Source organism: Narcine bancroftii, chromosome 3, assembly GCF_036971445.1.
Source record: "Narcine bancroftii isolate sNarBan1 chromosome 3, sNarBan1.hap1, whole genome shotgun sequence".
NCBI lineage: Eukaryota > Metazoa > Chordata > Chondrichthyes > Torpediniformes > Narcinidae > Narcine > Narcine bancroftii.
In genome coordinates, this window is record NC_091471.1 from 142875556 (window position 1) to 142898672 (window position 23117).

The window sequence follows — 23117 nt, forward strand, 5'->3', positions numbered from 1 at the left end:
ATGCTCTCCACCACCCCGCCATTCTAATAACACACTTAAAATATTACACCAAAAGATAAGGAGAACATTTCTGAGACTAGTTCCTCTTCAACATCAAAGGGTAATGAGATTGCCGATTCCTCTCCATTATAACATGCAACTAGATCCTGAGTGATTGGAAGTCCTTTTGTTTCTTTGAGACTATACAATTAAGTTGATTTTTAAAATTGATCGAAGTCCCCAGTTGGAATGAATTATAGTGAAACTGGTCACTTATACAGACTACAGATAAGATTTTCATCCAACACACTTCTCATCATACAGTACTTCACACATTGTCTTAAACTGGCTTTGGATTATAGCCAAAATTTAAAAATGCAAAACAAATTAGTTATATTTTCCCCACTATCTGGGATTCAACATCCAAAAAAAAGTTAGATAAACAAGAACTTACACTTGTACGTTTCAGAATCCAGAACTTGGCAGCTGGCTTGATGTTCAAACTGATCATCTTCACAAAGGAAGTTGTTACAGAAGGAGCACCGGAATATCCTCCCTCCTATAGTGGAAGATGGGAATTATAAAACTGTACACTGTGTATACATGTAAACAAACAAATAACTGTAAACAGATAATGAATGTAAATAAACTTTTTAAAAAATCAGTAAAGTGCACAAGAGTCCTTAAATGAGTCCTCATTGAGTTCATTGTTTAGGAGCCTGATGGTGGAGGGGTAGCACGTATTCCTGAACCTGGTGGTGCAAGTCTTGTGGTACTTATACTTTCCTGATGGCAGCAGCGAGATCTGAGCACATGCTGTGTGGTGTGGAATCCTGATGATTGCTGCTGCTCTCCACTGACAGTGTTCCATGTAGATGTTCTCGATGGTGGGGAGGGTTTTGTCTATGATGCTCTGGGCTGTGTCCACTACCTTGTGCAGGGCTTCCATACCAGACCATGATGCAGCCAGACAGCACACTTTCCATTAAACATCTGCAGAAATTTGCCAGGTTTCCAATATCATACCAAACCTCTGCAAACTCCTGAGGAAGCAGAGGCACTGGTGCGCTTTCCTTACAATACCAGTAGTGTGTTGGCTCCAGGAAAAATCCTCTGAGATGGTGACTCCCAAGAACTTAAATTTGCTCACCCTCTCCACCTTCGATGTCCCAATGATCCCAGAAATACAAAACCTCATTCATATTTGTGACCATTTCTTCATTAAAAACCACACCATCTAAGTAGAGGGGCAATGACAATTCCGAAATGCATTGAATTTTAGCAAAGTTTCTTCTGAAAGTTAAAAGAACAGACAAGTGGGCAGAGGAGGTGGGGTGGCTCTGTTGGTGAGAAGTGATATAGAATCAGGAGATGCAGAATCAGTATGGAGAGAACTGAGAAATTATAAGGGCAAAAAGATCCTAATGGGAGTTATCTGCAGGCCCCCCAAACAGTAGCCTGGATATAGGATGCAAGTTGAATCAAGAGTTAAAATTGGTATGCCCCAAAGATTAATGCTATGGCTGTTATGGGGGCATTTCAACATGCAGGTAGCTGGGAAAAATCAGGTTGGTACTGGACCCCAAGAAAGGGAGTTTGTGGAGTGCCTCAGAGATGGATTCTTAGACCTCTTTGTACTAGAGCCTACCAGGGAGAACACAATTCTGGATTTAGTTTTATATAATGAACCAGATTTGATAAGAGAACTTGAGGTAAAGGAGCCATTAGGAGATAGTGACCAAAATATGATAGGTTTTAATCTATGATTTGAGAGCGAGAAGGCAAAAAAAAAAACCAGAAATGTCGTCACTATTACAAGTTGAACAAAGGGGACTATGGAGCCATGAGGGAGGAGCTGGCCAAAGCTGACTGGAAAGCTACCCTAGCAGGGATGAGAGTGGAACAACAATGGCAGGCATTTCTGGGAATAATACAGAATAATAAGTTCATTCCAAAGAGGAAGAAAGATTCTTAGGGGCAACCGTGGCTGACAAGGAAAGTCAAGGACAATACAAAAATAAAAGAGAAATATAACATAGCACAGATGAGCAGGAAGCCAAAGGATTGGGAAACTTTTAAAGAGCAAAAGATAAATAAAAAGGCCATACGGGAGATTAAAAGAGAGGTATGAAAGTAAGCTAGCCAGGAATATAAAGGAGAATAGTAAAAGCTTCTTTAGGTATGTGAAGAGAAAAGAATTAGTTAAGATTAAAATTGGGTCTTTAAAGACATAAATGGGTAAAATTATTATGGGGAACAAGAAAATGGCAGACGAGTTGAACACGTATTTTGGATCAGTCTTTACTAGGGAAAACAAACAATTTCCCAGAGTAATAGTGGAGAAAGAACCTAGGGTAACAGAGGAACTAAAGGAAAATGGAGCTGGGTAGACAGATGGAACTGAAGGCTAATAAATCCATAGGGCCTGATGGTCTGCATCCCAGTGTTACAGCCGGAGACAGCAGCTGGTACTGGAACAGGACAAGCTGGCAAGCTTATGGAAAGCTTGTCCTTTTCTGAACTTAAACACACATTACATACATGTGCGCTTAGAATTAGAAGGGGGTTAAATTAGGTTAATTAAGTCAATAGAGTTAAGTTAAAGTTTGATTCTATTTTCATGTTTAAAGATAATTAAAAGCAACTTTTAAGTACTCATTTGTCATGGTGAATATCTATTGCTGCTGGGTTTTGGGGTCCTCTGGGCTCATCACAATATGTTCAGAAAAGTTCTTTAATTCACAGTTCAACCTCACTTCTCCAAGTTCACTGGTTGCAGGCAATTCTTATACTATGCACAGAATTTAACATTTATGAATTTCACCAGGCTTTGGTGTTTGAAAGGTAAACGATTACCATTCAGGAAAGTTCTCGTCGGTTTTTGAGAGAGAGATTTAATGCTCATTGGACACCCTCAACTGATTCCTTCTGACCAGCCACATCAGTGTCTTGCTGAAGAATCTTGCCCTTATCAGGGTCTTCCAGATGATAAACTCTTTCTTTCAGATCAACAGAGTTCCTTTTTCATTATTTCAAGTGAAACATAATACAGCCAGCCATCTCCTCTTGTATGGACCACAAGGGCTTTGACCAGGCTGAATTAAGAACTCACAACCAGTCTTCAAAATGGGTTTTTTTCCCACAAGCTTTCCAGCTTGTAATGTTCTAGTCCCAGTTGCTGCTACAGCTGAACTGTAGAACTGAATCCTTTGTCTCACTCAGAGAAAGCCACACGACTCTCTGCACTCTGCACTCAGACAGACTGTGGCTCTGGACCTAATCTTCTGAGTTGATTCATCTGTTGCTTTGCAAAACAATAATCCATTACTCCACAGCATGTCCAATTAACCCCTACTTTTGAAGTCCTCATAGGCATTCTTCAAATATTTGTGCAAAGGCACTCGGAGCCTGAACTGTCTGACTTGAGCAGAGCGCTGGCATCTTAAATGAGATCTGTTTTGAAGTGTTTGTATGTGACCTACACTAAAAACCTCCCACAATTTATCTCTGATTAAACAGATCTATGATCAATACAAAATAGAACATATGTCACACATACAAGAAGTTTGAGCAATTCAGGAACAACTGGTCCAAATTAAACTACTTAATTGTTCATTAATTCTCTAAAGAAAAAAAAATAATCAAATCTGACCAATTCCCCAACATATTGTAGTACTGGTCTTCAAATACAGGATGCTGTCATCCACATAGAATTACACTGGTGGCACCAACATACAGTGGGTGGCAGCATATTATGGCTACATTCAGAATATTTTTCAAGCAACAGTCCCCAATCATTGAAATATTACATGCTCAACACATTAAGCAGATTTACCAGGAAGTTTAACAGATATAGAAAAAAAGGTGAAAGAAAACAATTTATAGCTTGGCTCAATTATTTTTGAGCCAGTCCACTCTCACCAAATAAAATTACTCTGTACTCACCTTGTGTATATTCGTATTGGGTTGAAAGGCAAAAAAATAAAATGCTAGAAATACTCAAGAGATCACACAGCATTTGTGAACAGAATGAGTTAATGGTTGCCCTTTTTAAAAAATGTTTACTCATCCTCAAAAGAAGCAATTGGAGACCATCCTTACCATGTTCCCATACACCTCTCTCACACTCGATACATTCAACGTCAGCAAGTGGGCAGCTACAAGCATGTGTGCTGAGGCACTTCCTGCCATGACAAACCCAGGCCTCACAGAAGTCACAAATTGCTCCCTATAAAGGGGAAAAAAGAAAACACTGATGTGTTTAAACTTTAATTTCATATTTATTAAAATAGAAGTTTTTAAATTTATTGTAGCACTAAATTTCTACATATATCAGTTACTCAACTGGAAAAGGTTTACATTCACAAGACATTGACAGAAATCATTTTGCTCACTGTCAGACTTAGCTTCTAGACTTAAATTTTTTAATAATTGAGTTATTGAAAAATTTAAATTCAGCAACATAGATGATATTGAACATCAAAACTGCTAAATTTAAAACTAAAGATATTAATTCTAATTTTTTTTGAACTGATAAGATTGATGCACAAAACATCAGAGCAAAATCTTGGGCAGGAAACATTGATGTAAAGTTCTTCCAATTACCTCAATGGAGAAAAGCCAAGTGAATACTTACCACCATGGCAAGACCTGTGCTGTAGACACCTGGATGCTTAACAACACAGTCTGAACTTTTCAGCATGCATTTTGTTTTACCTAAAGTGCACAGAAAGATGCAACTTACAAAGGAAATACACATAACATATACTGTCTGTAGCCAAAGCACAAACCAACCTGCTGAAAATCTTCACTGATTTGTTTTCCTTTTATACTTCCATTATCAGTGATGTTTTATTTATCAGAGTAATGAGCAACTGTTTTCAGACAATTAAAAGGACCAACCAATCTGGATTAAGCATCTCACCATTATTTCCCTCACGAGTCATTAACTACTGCATTCCCCTGATGCCAAATAGATTCCTTGGCCCATGCAAAACTCTTGATAGACATGTCACATTAGATTAGCACCACATTGTTAGGCTTTCCTTCCGTACTTACGATATTCTGAATAGGAACTGTTAAGGAACAGCAGCCATTGTCGGAAGCTATATAAAAATATAGTAACCATTTACACAAACAAAAGCCTGCCTCCAAACTACTTCCAAATGCAGGTTACAAGTAATAATTAGTTTTGAAATGACAAGGACAATTGCATAAATAAACACTATCTGAAGGGAGCAGGCTGCAAGTTCTCAAAGCAGGATGCCATTTGAAGATGGAAAGTGAGAAACAATAGATGACCGGCAAGGCATTGAAAGATAGCTATTTTACCCCACTTCAACAGCCACAGGATACAATACAAAAAGTTCTGTATCTCTATCGTGGGAGGTTCCAAACTGGCTATTTTGCCCTTTAGTACACATCTGGTCACTGTCATATCTGTTTCATCAACTTTTGCGTTCCAAATCAGCCACACTCACAATATATGGCAGTAGAAGTAGGATGTTTTGTTTTCTTTTGTCCTCAGAAGCATGTGGTTCAATAAAAGTATTTGATTATTCAGAGTTGGTCTTTTTTTTAAAAAATGATGTACTCCCAGTGTAAATATAATACTATGGCACCATTTGCCAACACAAAATATTTATACATTGTAACTTTTGAAATTGCAGTCTGTCAATTTTGTACTTTGTGGACATAAAAACTTCAACATGTATTGAGTTACATTGTAACTTTTGAAATTGCAGTCTGTCAATTTTGTACTTTGTGGACATAAAAACTTCAACATGTATTGAGTTTATGGAGATTTTTCCTCCAGATCTCTCCAATACATTTGCTTGTGCAGAATACAGATGTGATGTCAGTTCATAATTGCCATGCACAGAAATCAACCCACTAGCTTGTAACCCAGAGGACAGGCCAGACAAGAAGCGTGCGTGAGGTTGCATGCCCACATCTCCTATTGAGTATTTCTCCCATGTGCAAATAAAGTTTACAGTTCATTACCAGCACATCTCCAGGATTGTCACTCTTTGAACCTGTTCCTTTATTACATAGGTCAGTGACTATCCAGTAGTTGCCCTTTCATTAATCCAGTTTCCTCTTTTAAAAAAGATGTTTGTCTTTTACTGCTGAGTTCCATCAGCTTGCCAAATACTTGTTAATTTTTATCTATGCTGCCATTTTTACTCATGTAATTTTCCCCAACTCAGTTTTGAATTTTCCCTGAAAATTCTCCACAGTCTCTATGAAATGTTCCAAGACTTTCCTACCCCCCCCCCTCCCCTTCTCTCCTCTCCTCTCTCCCCATCCCCCCAACTCATTTTTGGTGTGGGCACATTGTTCACTGGGAGCAGGGTCAAAATAAAATCAAAACTTCATACAAAGTTGATCTAGCTTGAAGTCTCCAAAACAAGGAAATAAATTACTTTCCAGGACAACACCTTTATGCAGTCTGAGGTCAGATAGACCAGCTATGGGGTAATTTAAATAAAGCTTTTTTTTAAGCAATGCTTGTATTGCATCTTCTAATCTTTTTTTAAAAAGAACCAATTACATTTTTGCAGTTGTATTTTACTTTTCAAGAAGCACAACATCACATTGGACTAGATTTTGCTCAGTTCAGACTGCAGCCCAGATTTGGTGCCACTTTTATTCGACAGACTGCACAGCCTCCCTACTGAACTGTACTATAAAGAAGGATAGATCTCAAATGGCAACTAGGCCTCAGATGACCATACTAAAGACTCTTTGTTGGCTGCAGTCCAGGGACTGCTTTTAAAATGTGTGAGATTAAATGTACAAAAAAAGTAACCAATTCAGATTAAGTAAAAAGAAGCCTCTTTTCAATTAACATTGGCAATTCCTTTCAAATGAACAGGGTTGAGTGATTATCTGTTGTGATTTGGACCTTCCTTTTGCCCGAGTTATGAATTTAGCATTCCTATCCTCAAAAATTAATTCACTCCTTTTCATGTACATCCAACATCAAACCAACCCAACCCCCCACCCCTGATCTTTTATTGTGGCTCTCAGAAGCCCATTCCGTACTTTGAAATTGTCACCACAGTTTCCAACTACATTGTATCCACAATTAAAATAAAATCATGCCACAACCAAATGTTCAAATTTTCCCATGTCTTCTATTTGGTTATCATTCATGACATCTGATCCAGTCATGTATTGATTCAATTAAAAGCATGTGAATTATCCATTTTAAACCAAACTGCAAGTTATCAATACATGCATAAAGAACTGTAAAAACATAACACTTCAAATATATTGTCATTTAACATTACCCAAATAATTCCCAGTGTCACCCTGATAAAACAGCTTCATTCGCTCCAAAAGCAATGCATGAAAGTAACTTCCAACGTCTTCCTTGGTTTAATCATTACAACAAATGTCAAAATGTAACCTGTCATCTTATTAGCTTTACCATAATCAATTAAAAACAGAGTTGTGATATTGCTAACTGATATTCATTCAGTTTTTTTTTGCTGAAAAGCATCAAAATAACCACTTTTATGACTATTAACGACTGTACCAGATCCATTTATTTAAATAGCCAAACTCTAGCTAGAAATATACACCTTAGACTACACTAATAGAAATATAAAATAAATAGAAATATACACCTTAGACTACACCATTAAACCAGAGGAGCAACTAAGAAACTTCTTCTTTGGCTTGGCTTCGCGGACAAAGATTTATGGAGGGGGTAAAAGTCCACGTCAGCTGCAGGCTCGTTTGTGGCTGACAAGTCCGATGCGGGACAGGCAGACACGGTTGCAGCGGCTGCAGGGGAAAATTGGTTGGTTGGGGTTGGGTGTTGGGTTTTTCCTCCTTTGCCTTTTGTCAGTGAGGTGGGCTCTGCGGTCTTCTTCAAAGGAGGTTGCTGCCCGCCAAACTGTGAGGCGCCAAGATGCACGGTTTGAGGCGATATCAGCCCACTGGCGGTGGGCTTACTTTAGTAATAATTATATTAACTGCAAATTACAAATTTCAGTGACCCTTATTCATCCCACTTTACCTACATCCTAAATGCAACTCATTAAAATGGTAAATCCCAACTTCAATTTACTGCAAAATGCCTTCTACAAATTCTATTGGGACAAGGCCACCCAGAATTCCATAAATAGCAAACTCTTATAAATCTGTATCATGCGCACCCACACGCACATGGAAAACTATAAGGTGAACAGAGAAGTTTCCTGAGGTCTTGACGTCAACCTTGACTTACCCTTTTTTAAACCAATGAACCTTCAATGTCGTTTTATTAAAAGTACATGTTAATCTTACTTTTTTACTGTAGTAATTATCTTATGATTGGATATTATAGTAGAAAACATGTTAAAGCAACTGCAATAATTCAAAAACTTACTGAAGACAACTTACCACACTGCGCACAAATAGGTAACTTTTGTAATGAATTACAGAAGTAACAAAAAGCCCGGTTCTTTTGCCGTCTTGCACAAAGGAGGAAAGAAAACAAGAAGTAAATGCAAAGTTAGGTCCAGGAACATAAATGATTTACATCTACCACACTATGAGAGTTATGTTTGTCACATAAATTCAAATTAAAATTTCACTTTTGGAGATTACGAGTATCAATAGGGAAGAAAAAAAATCCTTGTCAGCAAGGCTAAATATGAATGAAAGAGTCCGTCATCATAATATTGTGGCACATACAGCATGCCAATGTGATGTAAAGATGTTAAATCAAAGAGCATGCAAACTTAGAATTACAAAATCTGAAAGTAAAAAGCATCTACTCTCTTACCTTTGGCACTTATCACATTCCTGTTGGAAACAAGGGGAAAATATTTTCAGAACGAAAATGAAACAGAGCCACAAAGATTTTGGGAAGATATAACTTTTTATTTTATACCCAACTGAATGAAATTGAGTCAATTGCTTTAGACCTGGAAAACTAGGGATCGACAATAAATAACAGTATAACGCCAATGCCATTATCTCAAATTTATAGATAAAGGCAGCAGGCATTTTTTTCTGTTACCCCCAAGGTTCTTATTTTAATTTGATTCTAAAGTGGTCATATGATCACAGGATGTCAGATGCTATTTGGTGAAGCAATTTACTTTTTACATACCAAGAAGCTTTTAAGCAATACACACTTTTAGGGAATCCTATTCAGTAATGAATTAGACATTTGGGTTGGGAGTGGAAAAATGAATGAAGGGGGAAGAGGCAGGCCTAGTATTATTAATGCCTGCCATCTGCAGATTGTAACAGATGAAGTTAGAAACAAATTTGGCCTGTTTGAAAAAAAACGTGCTTCCAGCAAGCATGGATTTCCCATCTAAAATTGCCAATAATGAAAGCTTCATTCACAGGCCTCGTAGGAAATGGGAAGAAATTTTTAAAAATTGTTCACAACAGTTGCAGCATTTACAATTAAAAGGCTTTTAAAAATGACAATTCAATGTTATTTCTCTCTGCTTTTTATTTAATGATTTGTTGAAAAAAAAACTACAAGTTGACAGCCATGTAGGCCAAAGGTGATGTACTGATCCAAAAGCAGTTTACAATGTAATCAAAATCTGGCAGCCAAAAACAAGTCACACCTTGTGACACAATGACCATTTTCAGGAGATTTCCAATTGTCATTACTGATACAAGAGAATTCTTTTTGGGTACTTCTTGGTAATCAAAGACTTGTCTCCTTAAAATTAACAAAAGGTTCCAAATCTTCTCTTCTATATTTCAATTACAAAAAAAAGGTGGTGGCAATTGGTAACATTGAAAATGTATTGAGATCAAGTACATTAATTAAATACATTCTAACCAAAATAACAGGACCTCAGCCACTATTTGATTTTGTCCTCTCTCCAAGGTTACCAAAGTTCTTCTTTCTATTTTCCCATCTTGCATTCAAATTTTCATCTCATCTTTGAAACAATGTCAAGACCATGACGTTCTAGCCTGCTGTTTAAGGCTGAAGCAGAGTTCATTAGCTTTGATCATATGGGAAATCAAGAGTTACAAACCATGAATTAAAAGGGAATTTCACTTGATTGACCTGCATTTTTCATTCATTTTTCAGTAGTGTTCACATCAGAAAAAAGCAAATTAAAAAATCATTAATCAGTTATCATTTTATGCTTTTACACAAGATTATCAGGCATCTATTTTGAGAACACGGACAATTAGTTCAAACTTTAAGGTTTACCCAGATTATTCTTGTGCACTACTTTAGCTTTAATTCAAATTGAATTATTCCTGTCTTCGTATAGAGATTAGCAACACTAAGGTCTTGCGTTGAAACCACTCATCAAGATTTAAGTGGGGTATCAACTCATGTTGATTGACCATTTCTATCAATGAATACTGTCTGAATTGCTGAGCACCTCCAGGAATTCTTTGTTTGCTCAAGATCCAAGCATCTGGGGGAGTCACGTGATGGAGTAGTGGCCGGACGGTGAACTCCAGCCCTCTCCAGAAAAGTCGGGAAAAACAAGAGAAAATACAAAGGCACAGAAATACAAGTTAAAGAAAAGTGAGTATAAAGGTGGAAAGAAGATGGAGACAAAAGGAGAAAAATCAAAATCAACGGAAAGAAGAGAGGAAGAGAAGACAACGGAGGAAAAAGGTGAAGGCCTTACCTGTCCGAAGAGGCCCGCTGTGGAGAGAGGGCCCCACTACCTCAGGTCGGTAGAAAGAGAACTACAACAATGGCTCACAGAGCCGAGTAAAAGTGCGCAACCGCGCATGCAAAAAAACACACCGACGGGAGGGGGGACCAGCTGGGGAGTCGATCTCCACAGCCGGCAACGACAGCTGCAGAACACCTGCAGCAAGAAGAGACCACAGAAGACAATGGAAACAAGAAAGAAGAGGAGGAAAGGGCAGCAAAGAAACAACAGATGGTCAACCTAGAGGAAGAAGAAGAGGAAGAATACAGTGAAATAGATAAAGGGAAAGGCAAGGTAAAGGATATACTTGCTCTTGTTAGAGGATACATGGAGTCATTTAAAGAATGGCAAACACAGGAATTCAATGATTTAAGAAGAAGAATAAACAACACAGAAGAGAAAATAAATAAAATGGATATGACCTTAACAGAAATGGGGAAAAAAATGGACAAGATGGAAGAGCGGGCAGTAGCAGCAGAAATGGAGGTAGAAGACTTAAAAAAGAAATTGGAGGAATCTAATAAAAAAACTAAAGAGACACAAGAATTACTAGCCCAAAAAATAGATATAATGGAAAATTATAACAGAAGAAATAACATAAAGATAGTGGGCCTTAAGGAAGATGAAGAAGGCAAGAATATGAGGGAGTTTATAAAAGAATGGATCCCTAAGGCCCTAGGATGTCCAGAACTACAGCAAGAAATGGAAATAGAAAGGGCACATAGAGCATTGGCCCCTAAACCACAACCACAACAAAAACCAAGATCTATTGTAGTAAAATTCCTAAGATATACTACAAGAGAAAAGGTACTGGAGAAGACAATGGAAAAAGTAAGAGAGGGCAACAAACCACTGGAGTATAAAGGGCAAAAAATCTTCATTTATCCAGATATAAGCTTTGAACTCCTAAAGAAGAGAAAAGAGTTCAATACAGCAAAAGCGATTTTATGGAAGAAAGGATATAAATTTACACTGAAGCATCCTGCGGTATTGAAAATGTTTATTCCAGGACAACAAAACAGACTATTCTCGGATCCAGAAGAAGCACGAAAATTTGCAGAACAATTTCAAAAATAGACTGAGGGATGAAGACGGGTAATGAGAGCAAAAATTATCACGATTGATATGTATGTGGGTAAAGACAAAAATAGACTGAGGGATGAAGAAGGGTAAGGAGGGTAAAAATGACCACGATTGATATGTATGCGGGTAAAGAGGTATAAGAGTGAATAGAGACAATGGGCATATGTGAAAGTATCTGTAATTAGAGGAAAACAGAGAGAGTATAGACAAGAATTAATAAGAGAAGGCAATGGAATAGAGAGAATAAGGAGGGAATTAAAAGAGTGACCTTTGTGACATATAAAAAGCGAAATCTTTTCTGGGGGGGGCTGGGTGGGGGAAAAGAGCGGTCACTGCAAAATCAGTTGACGCTTGCGAGTGGATTCGCAAATCCAAATGGAGAGGGGAGATGTGGTTGTTCGACAAGGGATAAAGGGCAACTCAGGAGGGGAAGGGGAGACTGGGGATAAAGAAGATAGAAATAGGAGAATAAGGAAAATGTTGGATGTTGTAGGAATGTTGTCTGGTAAAGAGTTGAAAATAAGAAAACAGAAATGGAAAAGGAGGAAAGGTAATGAGGGAAAAACGGAAAGAGAAGATAAACAAAATATAAAATGGCTACGCTAAACTATATGACTCTAAATATTAATGGAATACATAACCAAATTAAAAGGAAGAAACTACTAAATTTACTGAAAAAGGAAAAAATAGATATAGCATTTGTCCAAGAAACACACTTAACTGAATTGGAGCACAAGAAATTAAAGAAAGATTGGGTAGGACATGTAACAGCAGCATCGTATAATTCAAAAGCAAGAGGAGTGGCTATATTAATTAGCAAAAATGTGCCATTTAAAATAGAAGAGGAAATAATAGATCCAGCAGGGAGATATGTTATGATAAAATGTCAGATATATTCAGAGCTTTGGAATCTACTTAATATATATTCACCTAACGAAGAAGATCAAAAGTTTATGCAAGATATCTTTTTGAAGGTAGCTAATACGCAAGGGAACATACTAATAGGAGGGGATTTCAATCTGAATTTGGATCCAAATATGGATAAAACGGGGAAAAAAATTAACAGGAAGAACAAAGTAACCAAATTTATAATTAAATCAATGCAAGAAATGAAACTTGTGGACATATGGAGGAAACAAAACCCAAAAGAAAAGGAATACTCATACTACTCGACTAGACATAAAACATACTCAAGGATAGACCTATTCCTGTTATCAGCCCACATTCAAGGGAGAGTTAGGAAAACGGAATATAAAGCTAGACTATTATCGGACCACTCACCCCTGTTATTGGCAATAGAGCTAGAGGACATCCCTCCAAGAATGTATAGATGGAGATTAAACCCCATGCTACTTAAAAGACAGGATTTTAGAGAATTTATTGAAAAACAATTAAAAATGTACTTTGAAGTAAATACGGAATCAGTGGAAGATAAGTTTATACTATGGGACGCAATGAAAGCATTCATTAGAGGGCAAATAATAAGTTATGCAACCAAGATGAAGAAGGACTATAACCAGGAAACAGAGCAGTTGGAAAGGGAAATAATAAACATAGAAAAAAAATTAGCAATAAAGGAAGATACAACCAAAAGAAGAGAATTGGCGGATAAAAAAATAAAATATGAAACATTACAAACATATAAGGTGGAGAAGAATATAATGAAGACAAAACAGAAATATTATGAACTAGGTGAAAAAACACACAAAATCTTAGCATGGCAGCTTAAGACAGAGCAAACTAAGAAAATGGTATTGGCAACAAGGAAAAAAGACAAACAAATTACATATAATCCAAAAGAAATTAAGGAAAACTTCAGAGAATTCTATGAACAATTATACCGAACCGAAAACGAAGGGAAAGAAGGGAAAATAGATGAATTTTTGACTAAAATTGAACTACCAAAACTACAAATAGAGGAACAAAATAAATTAACAGAACCATTTGGAACAGTAGAAATACAAGAGATAATAAAAAATTTACCAAATAATAAGACACCAGGAGAGGATGGACTCCCAATAGAATTCTACAAAACATTTAAAGACCTAATAATACCGCCCCTCCTGGATGTAATCAACCAGATTGATGAGACACAAAACTTACCAGATTCATGTAAAACAGCAATAATTACAGTGATACTAAAACAAGGGAAAGATCCACTCTCACCAGCGTCATATAGACCAATATCTCTGCTAAACACAGATTATAAGATAATAGCTAAACTATTAGCGAACAGATTAGCAGAACAGGTACCGAAAATGGTAAATTTAGACCAAACTGGATTTATCAAAAAAAGACGCACAACAGACAATATTTGTAAATTTATTAACTTAATTCATGCAGTAGAAGGAAATAAAGCACCGGCAGTAGCAGTTGCTTTAGACGCAGAGAAGGCCTTCGACAGAGTAGAATGGAATTACTTGTTCAAAGTATTGCAAAAATTCAGTTTACCGGAGAAGTATATTAATTGGATTAAAGCATTATATAAGGGACCGTTAGCGAAAGTGACAGTAAATGGACATGTATCAAAGCAATTTAATTTAAGCAGGTCAACGCGGCAGGGATGCCCACTATCACCATTATTGTTTGCGCTAGCTATAGAACCACTAGCAGAATCGATAAGAAGAGATAATAATATAAAAGGAATAAAAATAAAAGACAGGGAATATAAAATCAGTCTGTTTGCGGATGATGTGATAGTGTACTTAACAGAACCAGAACTATCAATAAAAGAACTATATAAGAAATTGAAGGAATATGGAGAAGTGTCGGGATACAAGATAAACGTAAATAAAAGTGAAGCAATGCCTATGAATAACGCGGATTTCTCAAAATTTAAGGAGGAATCCCCATTCAGATGGCAAACGCAGGCAATAAGATACCTAGGTGTGCAAATAAACAAAAATCTAGGCCAATTATATAAACTCAATTACAATCCACTAATGAAAAAATTACAGGACGATTTAGAGCATTGGAAAGAGCTACCACTAACACTGATAGGAAGGATAAACTGTATTAAAATGAACATTTTTCCAAGGATACTATACTTATTTCAGGCATTGCCAATACAACTGACAGAAAAATTCTTCAAAGAGTTAAAGAAAATAATAAGGAGATTTTTATGGAGAGGGGGGAAACCGAGGATAGCACTAGATAAATTAACAGAATGGTATAAACAAGGAGGCTTACAATTGCCAAACTTCAAAAATTATTATAGAGCCGCACAATTAAGGTACCTATCAGATTTTTATCAAACAAGGGAAAAACCAGACTGGACGAGACTAGAATTAGATAAAATAGGGGAAAAGATACCTGAACACATATTATATAAATGGGACGAAAAATTGGTACAACATAGAACTTCTCCAGTATTACACCATCTCCTCAATATATGGAAGAAGATTCATGTAGAAAGAAATAAAATAAATTACCAAATACCAAAACTAATATTGACGCAAAATAAGCTACTCCCTTTTACAATAGACAACCTTGCCTTTAGAAAATGGGAAAAAAAAGGGATTAAAAGAATAGAAAATTGTTTTTCAGGAAGTAGATTCTTATCCTTTGAACAAATGAGAGATAAGTACAATATAACTGGAGATACAGCGCTGGCATATTACCAACTGAGATCCTACTTGAAAGATAAATTAGGAAGCAACTTGAGTTTACCAGAGGGAAGTAACCTTGAATATGTGATTACAGATACAATGTTAATCAAAAGATTTATAAAAAATATGTATATTAAACTGCAAGAAAAGGAGAATGAGGAAACAAATGGTAAAACTAAACAAAAATGGGAACAAGATTTAAATATAAAGATAAAAAAGGAAACATGGGAGAAGTTATGCTCTGGAACGATGAGAAATACAATAAATACGAGGCTGCGTATGATACAATATAATTGGTTACACAGACTATACATTACACCGCAAAAGTTAAATAAATGGGACCCAACAGTATCTGATAGATGTTTTCGATGTAAAAAAGAAAGGGGAACAACAATTCATGCAATCTGGACATGTGAGAGAGTAGAAAAATTTTGGGATGATCTCAATCAGATATTAAATAAAATAACAGAAAACAATATACCAAAGAATCCAGAGATCTTTCTCCTAAGTAACATAAAAAATAAAGAATTTGGAATTGACTTGGAAGATGCACAAAAAAGATTTGTCAAGATAGCCCTAGCCGTAGCAAAAAAATGTATTATGTCAACCTGGAAAATGGAAGATAATTTGAAAATACAACAATGGTATATAGAAATGAATAAATGTATTCCATTAGAAAAAATAACATATAGTTTAAGAAATAATATTGAAATATTCGAACAAGTATGGGAGCCTTACATTAAATACAATAGCGAAAACCTACCGGGAACAAACATTACCTAAGTTGATGGAAGGAGAAGAAAAGAAAAGAATGGACTCAGTAGAATTTCTGGTGTATTTTTGTTGAATGACAACATTGTCTAACTGAATTAATGCAACCTAGATTGTATACCTAAAATGGATGAAAGGGGGTGGGGTGGGGGGGTGGCTTGGGAGGAGGGAGGGAGAAAAAGTCACTGTAAATGTGTGGAAAAGAAAAAGTGTATATCATGGCTATTGTGATTTATGGTGTGAAAAATAAAAAATTTAAAAAAAAAAAAAAGAGAAATAAGGAATATAAAATATAGTCCGGAGGAATGGTTATCATCGGCGCATGAACGATTCTTTCCCCGGTCTGCATCTTACGACTAAAATAAACTTCCCCACTGGGAGATTCTGGCTGTGATCAGTGCTGATGTGATCCACTCTGGTGATCACAATGAGTTCATGAACTCATTGAAGAAGCGACCACTTACTGCCCCAAGTCGGGAGAACCGAGCCGTGCTGCCGACTCACTGCTTCGGCTGTGACACACAAACGTGCCGAAGAAAGTCAGTTGGCCACGCAGCATGCAGAGGAAGGCAAGGGGAGCCAACGTTTCGGGCCTAGACCATTGTTCCGGTAACTTTGATCAAACTGCTGGTCTCTGCAGCGGTCACTTCTTCCTGTGAGGTTTCTCGATCAGTAAAATGCCGACACTAGGATCTGTAATGTTTAAAGAAAAGATGCAGGGAGTGGAAGCAGAAGTTAAATTTGAAAACTGTAACATTGGATGTGTTGATCCATGCAATTGATTAGTTTGTGAAACGCATTGTTTGTGAAACGTTTCTCTTCGAAGTGATGGACCTGCACCCACGTTGTAAACTTTCTATTGTGATTTGAATAAATGTGATTCAATTTAAAAAAAAAAAAAAAAAAGATCCAAGCATCTGCAGCTTTTCTGCATCTTCAATGACAAACTGTTCCAATTGTCCAAAGGCTATAATTATATTGTTGGGTGCCATTTCTTACAAATTTGTAAGACTCTTTGCATAATTCTGAATCAGGGCATTTCTCTGTAAATTTGCAATGCAAGACCAGCAGACAAACAGAGAAAATCCAGTTAGTGTAGGAAATTATTGGACTACTGACATCTACACTGGTCTACCAATAATTCTTTAAAAGAAACAACCAATCAACTGAAAAGTAAAATGTTCTGCAGAATAATCACATTCTATTGAAATGAATAATGCAAATGAAGTGACATCAATCTTGATTAATGACAAAAAATCTTCAAAACAGTAAAATTTCCCACAGTAATTCACCAAGTTGAACAGCTATGATTGCACAGATTATAGGTTTCCTTTTGGTTTTGTGGGTCCTGCAGAGGCAAGTAGGGGGTGATGAGCAGGTAGCTTGCAGAGTTGCACTCCCACTGCTTACAGTAGTGGGCAAAAGTTTGGGCACTGCCAGTCAACATTTGTTTCTGTGAATAGTTACATGAGTAGAAGATGAACTGATCTCCAAAGAGTCACAAAGTTAAAGACACATTCTTTTCAATATTCTAAGCAAGATTAGTGTATTTATTTTTGCCCCTTGCAAAACTTGGGGCACCCCAAGAGATTTGAGCTCTCAGATAACTTTTCCCAAGGTCTCGGACCTTAATTAGCTTATTAGGGCTTGTTAGTTTGTTCACAGTCATCATTAGGAAAGGCCAAGTGATGTAAATTACAAAGCTTTATAAATACCCTGACTCCTCAAACCTTGTCCCAACAATCAGCAGCCATGGGTTCCTCTAAGTAGCTGCCGAGCACTCTGAAAGATTAAAATAAATGATTCCCACACACCAGATTGATAGCGTTTTCTGATGGTTGCTTCCTCAGTTTGTAATGAAATTAAGAAATGGTAGTTAACAGGAATGGCCTGGAAGTCTAAGAAAACTTTCCGAGAGAATTGCACATAGGATTACTAAAAAGGCGAATCAAATCCCCTGTTTGACTGCAAAAGAAGATTTAATAGATTTTGGAGAGGTGGTGCATGTTCTACTGTGCAGCGACACCTGCGCAAATATGACCATCAGAAGAAAATCTTTCCTGCATCCTCACCACAAAATTCAGCATTAGAAGTGTACAAAGAAACATCAAAACAATCCTGATGCATTGTGGAATCAAGTCCTGAGGAATGAAGAAATTAAAATAGAACTTTTTGGCTGCAATGAGCAAAGGTGTGCTTGGAGAAAAGAAGGGTGAAGAATTTCATAAAAGGAACACCTCACCAAATATTAAGAAAGGGGGTGGATTGATCATGCTTTGGGCTTGTGTTGCAGTCAGAGATACAAGAGGGAAGAACGCCAGCGAGCCACACGCCAGCGAGCCACACGCCAGCGAGCCACACGCCAGCGAGCCACACGCCAGCGAGCCACACGCCAGCGAGCCACACGCCAGCGAGCCACACGCCAGCGAGCCACACGCCAGCGAGCCACACGCCAGCGAGCCACACGCCAGCGAGCCACACGCCAGCGAGCCACACGCCAGCGAGCCACACGCCAGCGAGCCACACGCCAGCGAGCCACACGCCAGCGAGCCACACGCCAGCGAGCCACACGCCAGCGAGCCACACGCCAGCGAGCCACACGCCAGCGAGCCACACGCCAGCGAGCCACACGCCAGCGAGCCACACGCCAGCGAGCCACACGCCAGCGAGCCACACGCCAGCGAGCCACACGCCAGCGAGCCACACGCCAGCGAGCCACACGCCAGCGAGCCACACGCCAGCGAGCCACACGCCAGCGAGCCACACGCCAGCGAGCCACACGCCAGCGAGCCACACGCCAGCGAGCCACACGCCAGCGAGCCACACGCCAGCGAGCCACACGCCAGCGAGCCACACGCCAGCGAGCCACACGCCAGCGAGCCACACGCCAGCGAGCCACACGCCAGCGAGCCACACGCCAGCGAGCCACACGCCAGCGAGCCACACGCCAGCGAGCCACACGCCAGCGAGCCACACGCCAGCGAGCCACACGCCAGCGAGCCACACGCCAGCGAGCCACACGCCAGCGAGCCACACGCCAGCGAGCCACACGCCAGCGAGCCACACGCCAGCGAGCCACACGCCAGCGAGCCACACGCCAGCGAGCCACACGCCAGCGAGCCACACGCCAGCGAGCCACACGCCAGCGAGCCACACGCCAGCGAGCCACACGCCAGCGAGCCACACGCCAGCGAGCCACACGCCAGCGAGCCACACGCCAGCGAGCCACACGCCAGCGAGCCACACGCCAGCGAGCCACACGCCAGCGAGCCACACGCCAGCGAGCCACACGCCAGCGAGCCACACGCCAGCGAGCCACACGCCAGCGAGCCACACGCCAGCGAGCCACACGCCAGCGAGCCACACGCCAGCGAGCCACACGCCAGCGAGCCACACGCCAGCGAGCCACACGCCAGCGAGCCACACGCCAGCGAGCCACACGCCAGCGAGCCACACGCCAGCGAGCCACACGCCAGCGAGCCACACGCCAGCGAGCCACACGCCAGCGAGCCACACGCCAGCGAGCCACACGCCAGCGAGCCACACGCCAGCGAGCCACACGCCAGCGAGCCACACGCCAGCGAGCCACACGCCAGCGAGCCACACGCCAGCGAGCCACACGCCAGCGAGCCACACGCCAGCGAGCCACACGCCAGCGAGCCACACGCCAGCGAGCCACACGCCAGCGAGCCACACGCCAGCGAGCCACACGCCAGCGAGCCACACGCCAGCGAGCCACACGCCAGCGAGCCACACGCCAGCGAGCCACACGCCAGCGAGCCACACGCCAGCGAGCCACACGCCAGCGAGCCACACGCCAGCGAGCCACACGCCAGCGAGCCACACGCCAGCGAGCCACACGCCAGCGAGCCACACGCCAGCGAGCCACACGCCAGCGAGCCACACGCCAGCGAGCCACACGCCAGCGAGCCACACGCCAGCGAGCCACACGCCAGCGAGCCACACGCCAGCGAGCCACACGCCAGCGAGCCACACGCCAGCGAGCCACACGCCAGCGAGCCACACGCCAGCGAGCCACACGCCAGCGAGCCACACGCCAGCGAGCCACACGCCAGCGAGCCACACGCCAGCGAGCCACACGCCAGCGAGCCACACGCCAGCGAGCCACACGCCAGCGAGCCACACACAGTCTGTGGGAAAAAAAATCTGAAAATGAAAAGTGGATGGCTTCTACAACAGGATAATGATCCCAAGCACATCTCAAAATCCACAATGAACTACCTCAAGAGGCAGAAGCTGAAGGTTTTGCCATGGCCCTCACAGTCCTTCGACCTAAGTATCATTGAAAATCTGTGGATAGATCTCAAAAGAGCAATGCATGCAAGACAGCCCAAACATTTCACAGAACTGGAAGTTTTTGCAAGGAAGAAAGGGTGAAAATCCCCAAACAAGAATTGAAAGACTCTTGGATAACTACAGAAAGCGTTCACAAGTTATGATTACTTGCCAAAGGGGGTGTTTTGGGCCCTTTGTTTTTTTTTTAATTATTTTTATATTGTAAAAGATGGAAATTTAAAAAAAGTAATCTTGCTTAGAATATTAAAGAAATGTGTCATCTTTAATTTTATACCTTTTGGAAATCAGGTAATCTTTTACTTACTTAGCTATTCGCAGTACAGAAAATTTGACCAGGGAGGCCAAACTTTGCATACCACTGTATGTAGGGCTTCAGATGTATGGAAATGTTCAGATTTCAATACCGTTCTAAATGCACTTGCCACTTTATACAACCATAGGCCAAATTTGCCAGGTTCATTTTTTGTCTGCCCACCTTGTAGGCTCTTTCATCAAAACAGCTTTCAGGAGTCTCAAGTTGGACATGCAAACAAAGTGACTAAATTAATAGCGATCTTGTGTGTTAACACCTTCTGGAATGCAAATGTTCAAAATTGAAAAAGCCTAAATATTCTAAAGGGTTACAATACTGGAAATAGTTATAAAAAAACAAAGAGAAAATGCTGGACTAGCAAGATTGACAACATCTGCAGAAAGAAACAGAATTAATGTTCCAAGTCTGAGACTTTTTCACAGAACTAGTGGGGAAAGAAAAAGAGTTAGTCTTTAAGTTGCAGAGATGATGATGGAAGGATAAAGACCAGATGATTTCTTAGATAGGGTGAAGCTAAGTTTGCCATAAGGATACATTATAGAGAAGTCATGCAATCTATGAATTAATAAAACAATGAGAGAGAAAAAGGAACAAAAGCCAAGATGAAGGCAGATAGTTTGCGAGCATACAAAAGAATACAGAAAGTTTTTTTTTTGCAGGGCTAGAGGATGTGCCCAGTATGTCAATTCCTTGAGTAAGGTCTCAGTTCTAAAATATCAGTAGTACATCTATGGACACAGAAACCTGTTGAGTTCCTCCAGAAGTCCTGTGTTTCTACTACAATCACGGCACCCGCATACTTTCATATTTCACTCCAGTTAACTTAAAACTTGCAATTTCTAATTTAATTTCAAATTTCCTTATCTATAGTCCCATGCTGCCCCCCCCACCCAACCCACCATTTCAATACCAATAATAATTTTAATAGAAGCAGTGCCAAACCAGTGTCAGGTCAGGGATGTGCAACACTTCATGCAAATCAGGAGTCTTGAGTTTATAGAGAATGCAAGTGGGAAACACCATGCATTACCCACCTCTGGGAACAGAGTAATAGGGCCCAGGACTAATGATCATTGCATTTCATGTACTTTCAACTGAAAGGAAAGTATCCTTTGTCATTAGCCAATTAACATCAAATTTATGGAAACACTGGTTTCAAGTACTGGAACGCACATTTCCATTAACTTAGACTATGAATCGAGGGGGGTCAACATTAAAATTGAGTCAAAAGCAAGGAATTGGGAACCGTTGAGCCGCCATGCTCCAGCTCATGGTCAACACAGCCTGGCCAGACCGCCCTTGGATGCACTCACCATGGAGGTATTGCAGGGGTGTTTCGCCACGTCCACGTTGTCTTTGGCCGCCCGACTTAACTTTTCTCGCACTTTGCGACTTTCCACCTTCTTCCGTGCCCCAGTCTTCTTCTTCGGCATCTTATAAGTGTGTGTCTGCCAGCACGACCTCTGAAAGCAGACGGGCGGCGGCTGCTCAAAAGCGGGCGGGCGCGCACGAAACCTTGCCCGGTCGATCCCAAGCTCGTGGCGGACGGCGCTTGACGTCCGCGTCGTTCAAGGAGCCGCGAGCAAATCGCCAGACTTCCGTCGCGCTCGTGACGTCCGCGTCGTTCAAGGAGCCGCGAGCAAATCGCCAGACTTCCGTCGCGCTCGTGACGTCGCGTGAATGGTGGCAACGTCATGTAGGTTGGGTCGCTCCGCTTTCTTGTGGGCAAGACTCATCTGGAATGTATAAAGTTGCTGGAGTTCAATTGTCTGGGTGTTCAGGAAGGTTATGAAACATATTTGTGCTTGTCAGCAGCCCCATACATTTGTGAACGTGCCAGTCGCCCCTACTTGTGGAAGGTCCAAGCCACATCAGAAGCTTTCTCCAGCGACATCTGGCCAAGGACAAGACATGTAATTTAGACATACAGCACGGAAACAACCCCTTGAACCCATGCTGCCCAAATACACCCAATTAATAATGTACATTACCCAGTAAGTATCTGAAGGGTAGGAGGAAACCCATGCAGACACAAGACACAGACTCCTCAGAGACCACTGGAATCAAACCCTGGTCCCAATCGCTGGCGCGAAAACAGCATTGCACGAGCTACTGCACTAATCACGCCATGTTACGAGCCCAGAGGACCTCAAAATTCAGCAGCCATAGATAGTCGCCAAGATAAATGGATACTGAAACCAAAAGTTATTTTTAATTATCTTTAAACATGAAAACAGAATCACATTTAACTTATCACTGTGAGAAACAGAAGTACCTTCACAGAATTTGCTCGAGACAAAAATTGAGAACAAAGAACATTTATTATACAACAATGCGAAGTTGGGTGCTTTCCCCTTACCCTGGGAATACACACACATACTGGGGCTCACCCAA

At 40.5% G+C, this 23117-nt stretch overlaps 1 protein-coding gene across 1 annotated transcript in view; it reads right to left on the bottom strand.

Moving 5' to 3' along the window:
- znf330 (zinc finger protein 330) overlaps positions 1-22322 on the bottom strand; it is a 30035-nt gene extending 7713 nt beyond the window's left edge. The window contains exons 1-6 of the mRNA XM_069925301.1: positions 22037-22322; positions 8759-8778; positions 8374-8444; positions 4616-4695; positions 4081-4207; positions 434-538 (exon numbers count right to left, since the gene is read on the bottom strand). Of these exons, the coding sequence (XP_069781402.1) occupies positions 434-538; positions 4081-4207; positions 4616-4695; positions 8374-8444; positions 8759-8778; positions 22037-22156 (523 nt within the window). The 5' untranslated portion in view covers positions 22157-22322. The remainder of the gene's footprint in view (positions 1-433; positions 539-4080; positions 4208-4615; positions 4696-8373; positions 8445-8758; positions 8779-22036) is intronic.
- Positions 22323-23117: the final 795 nt, after the last annotated feature.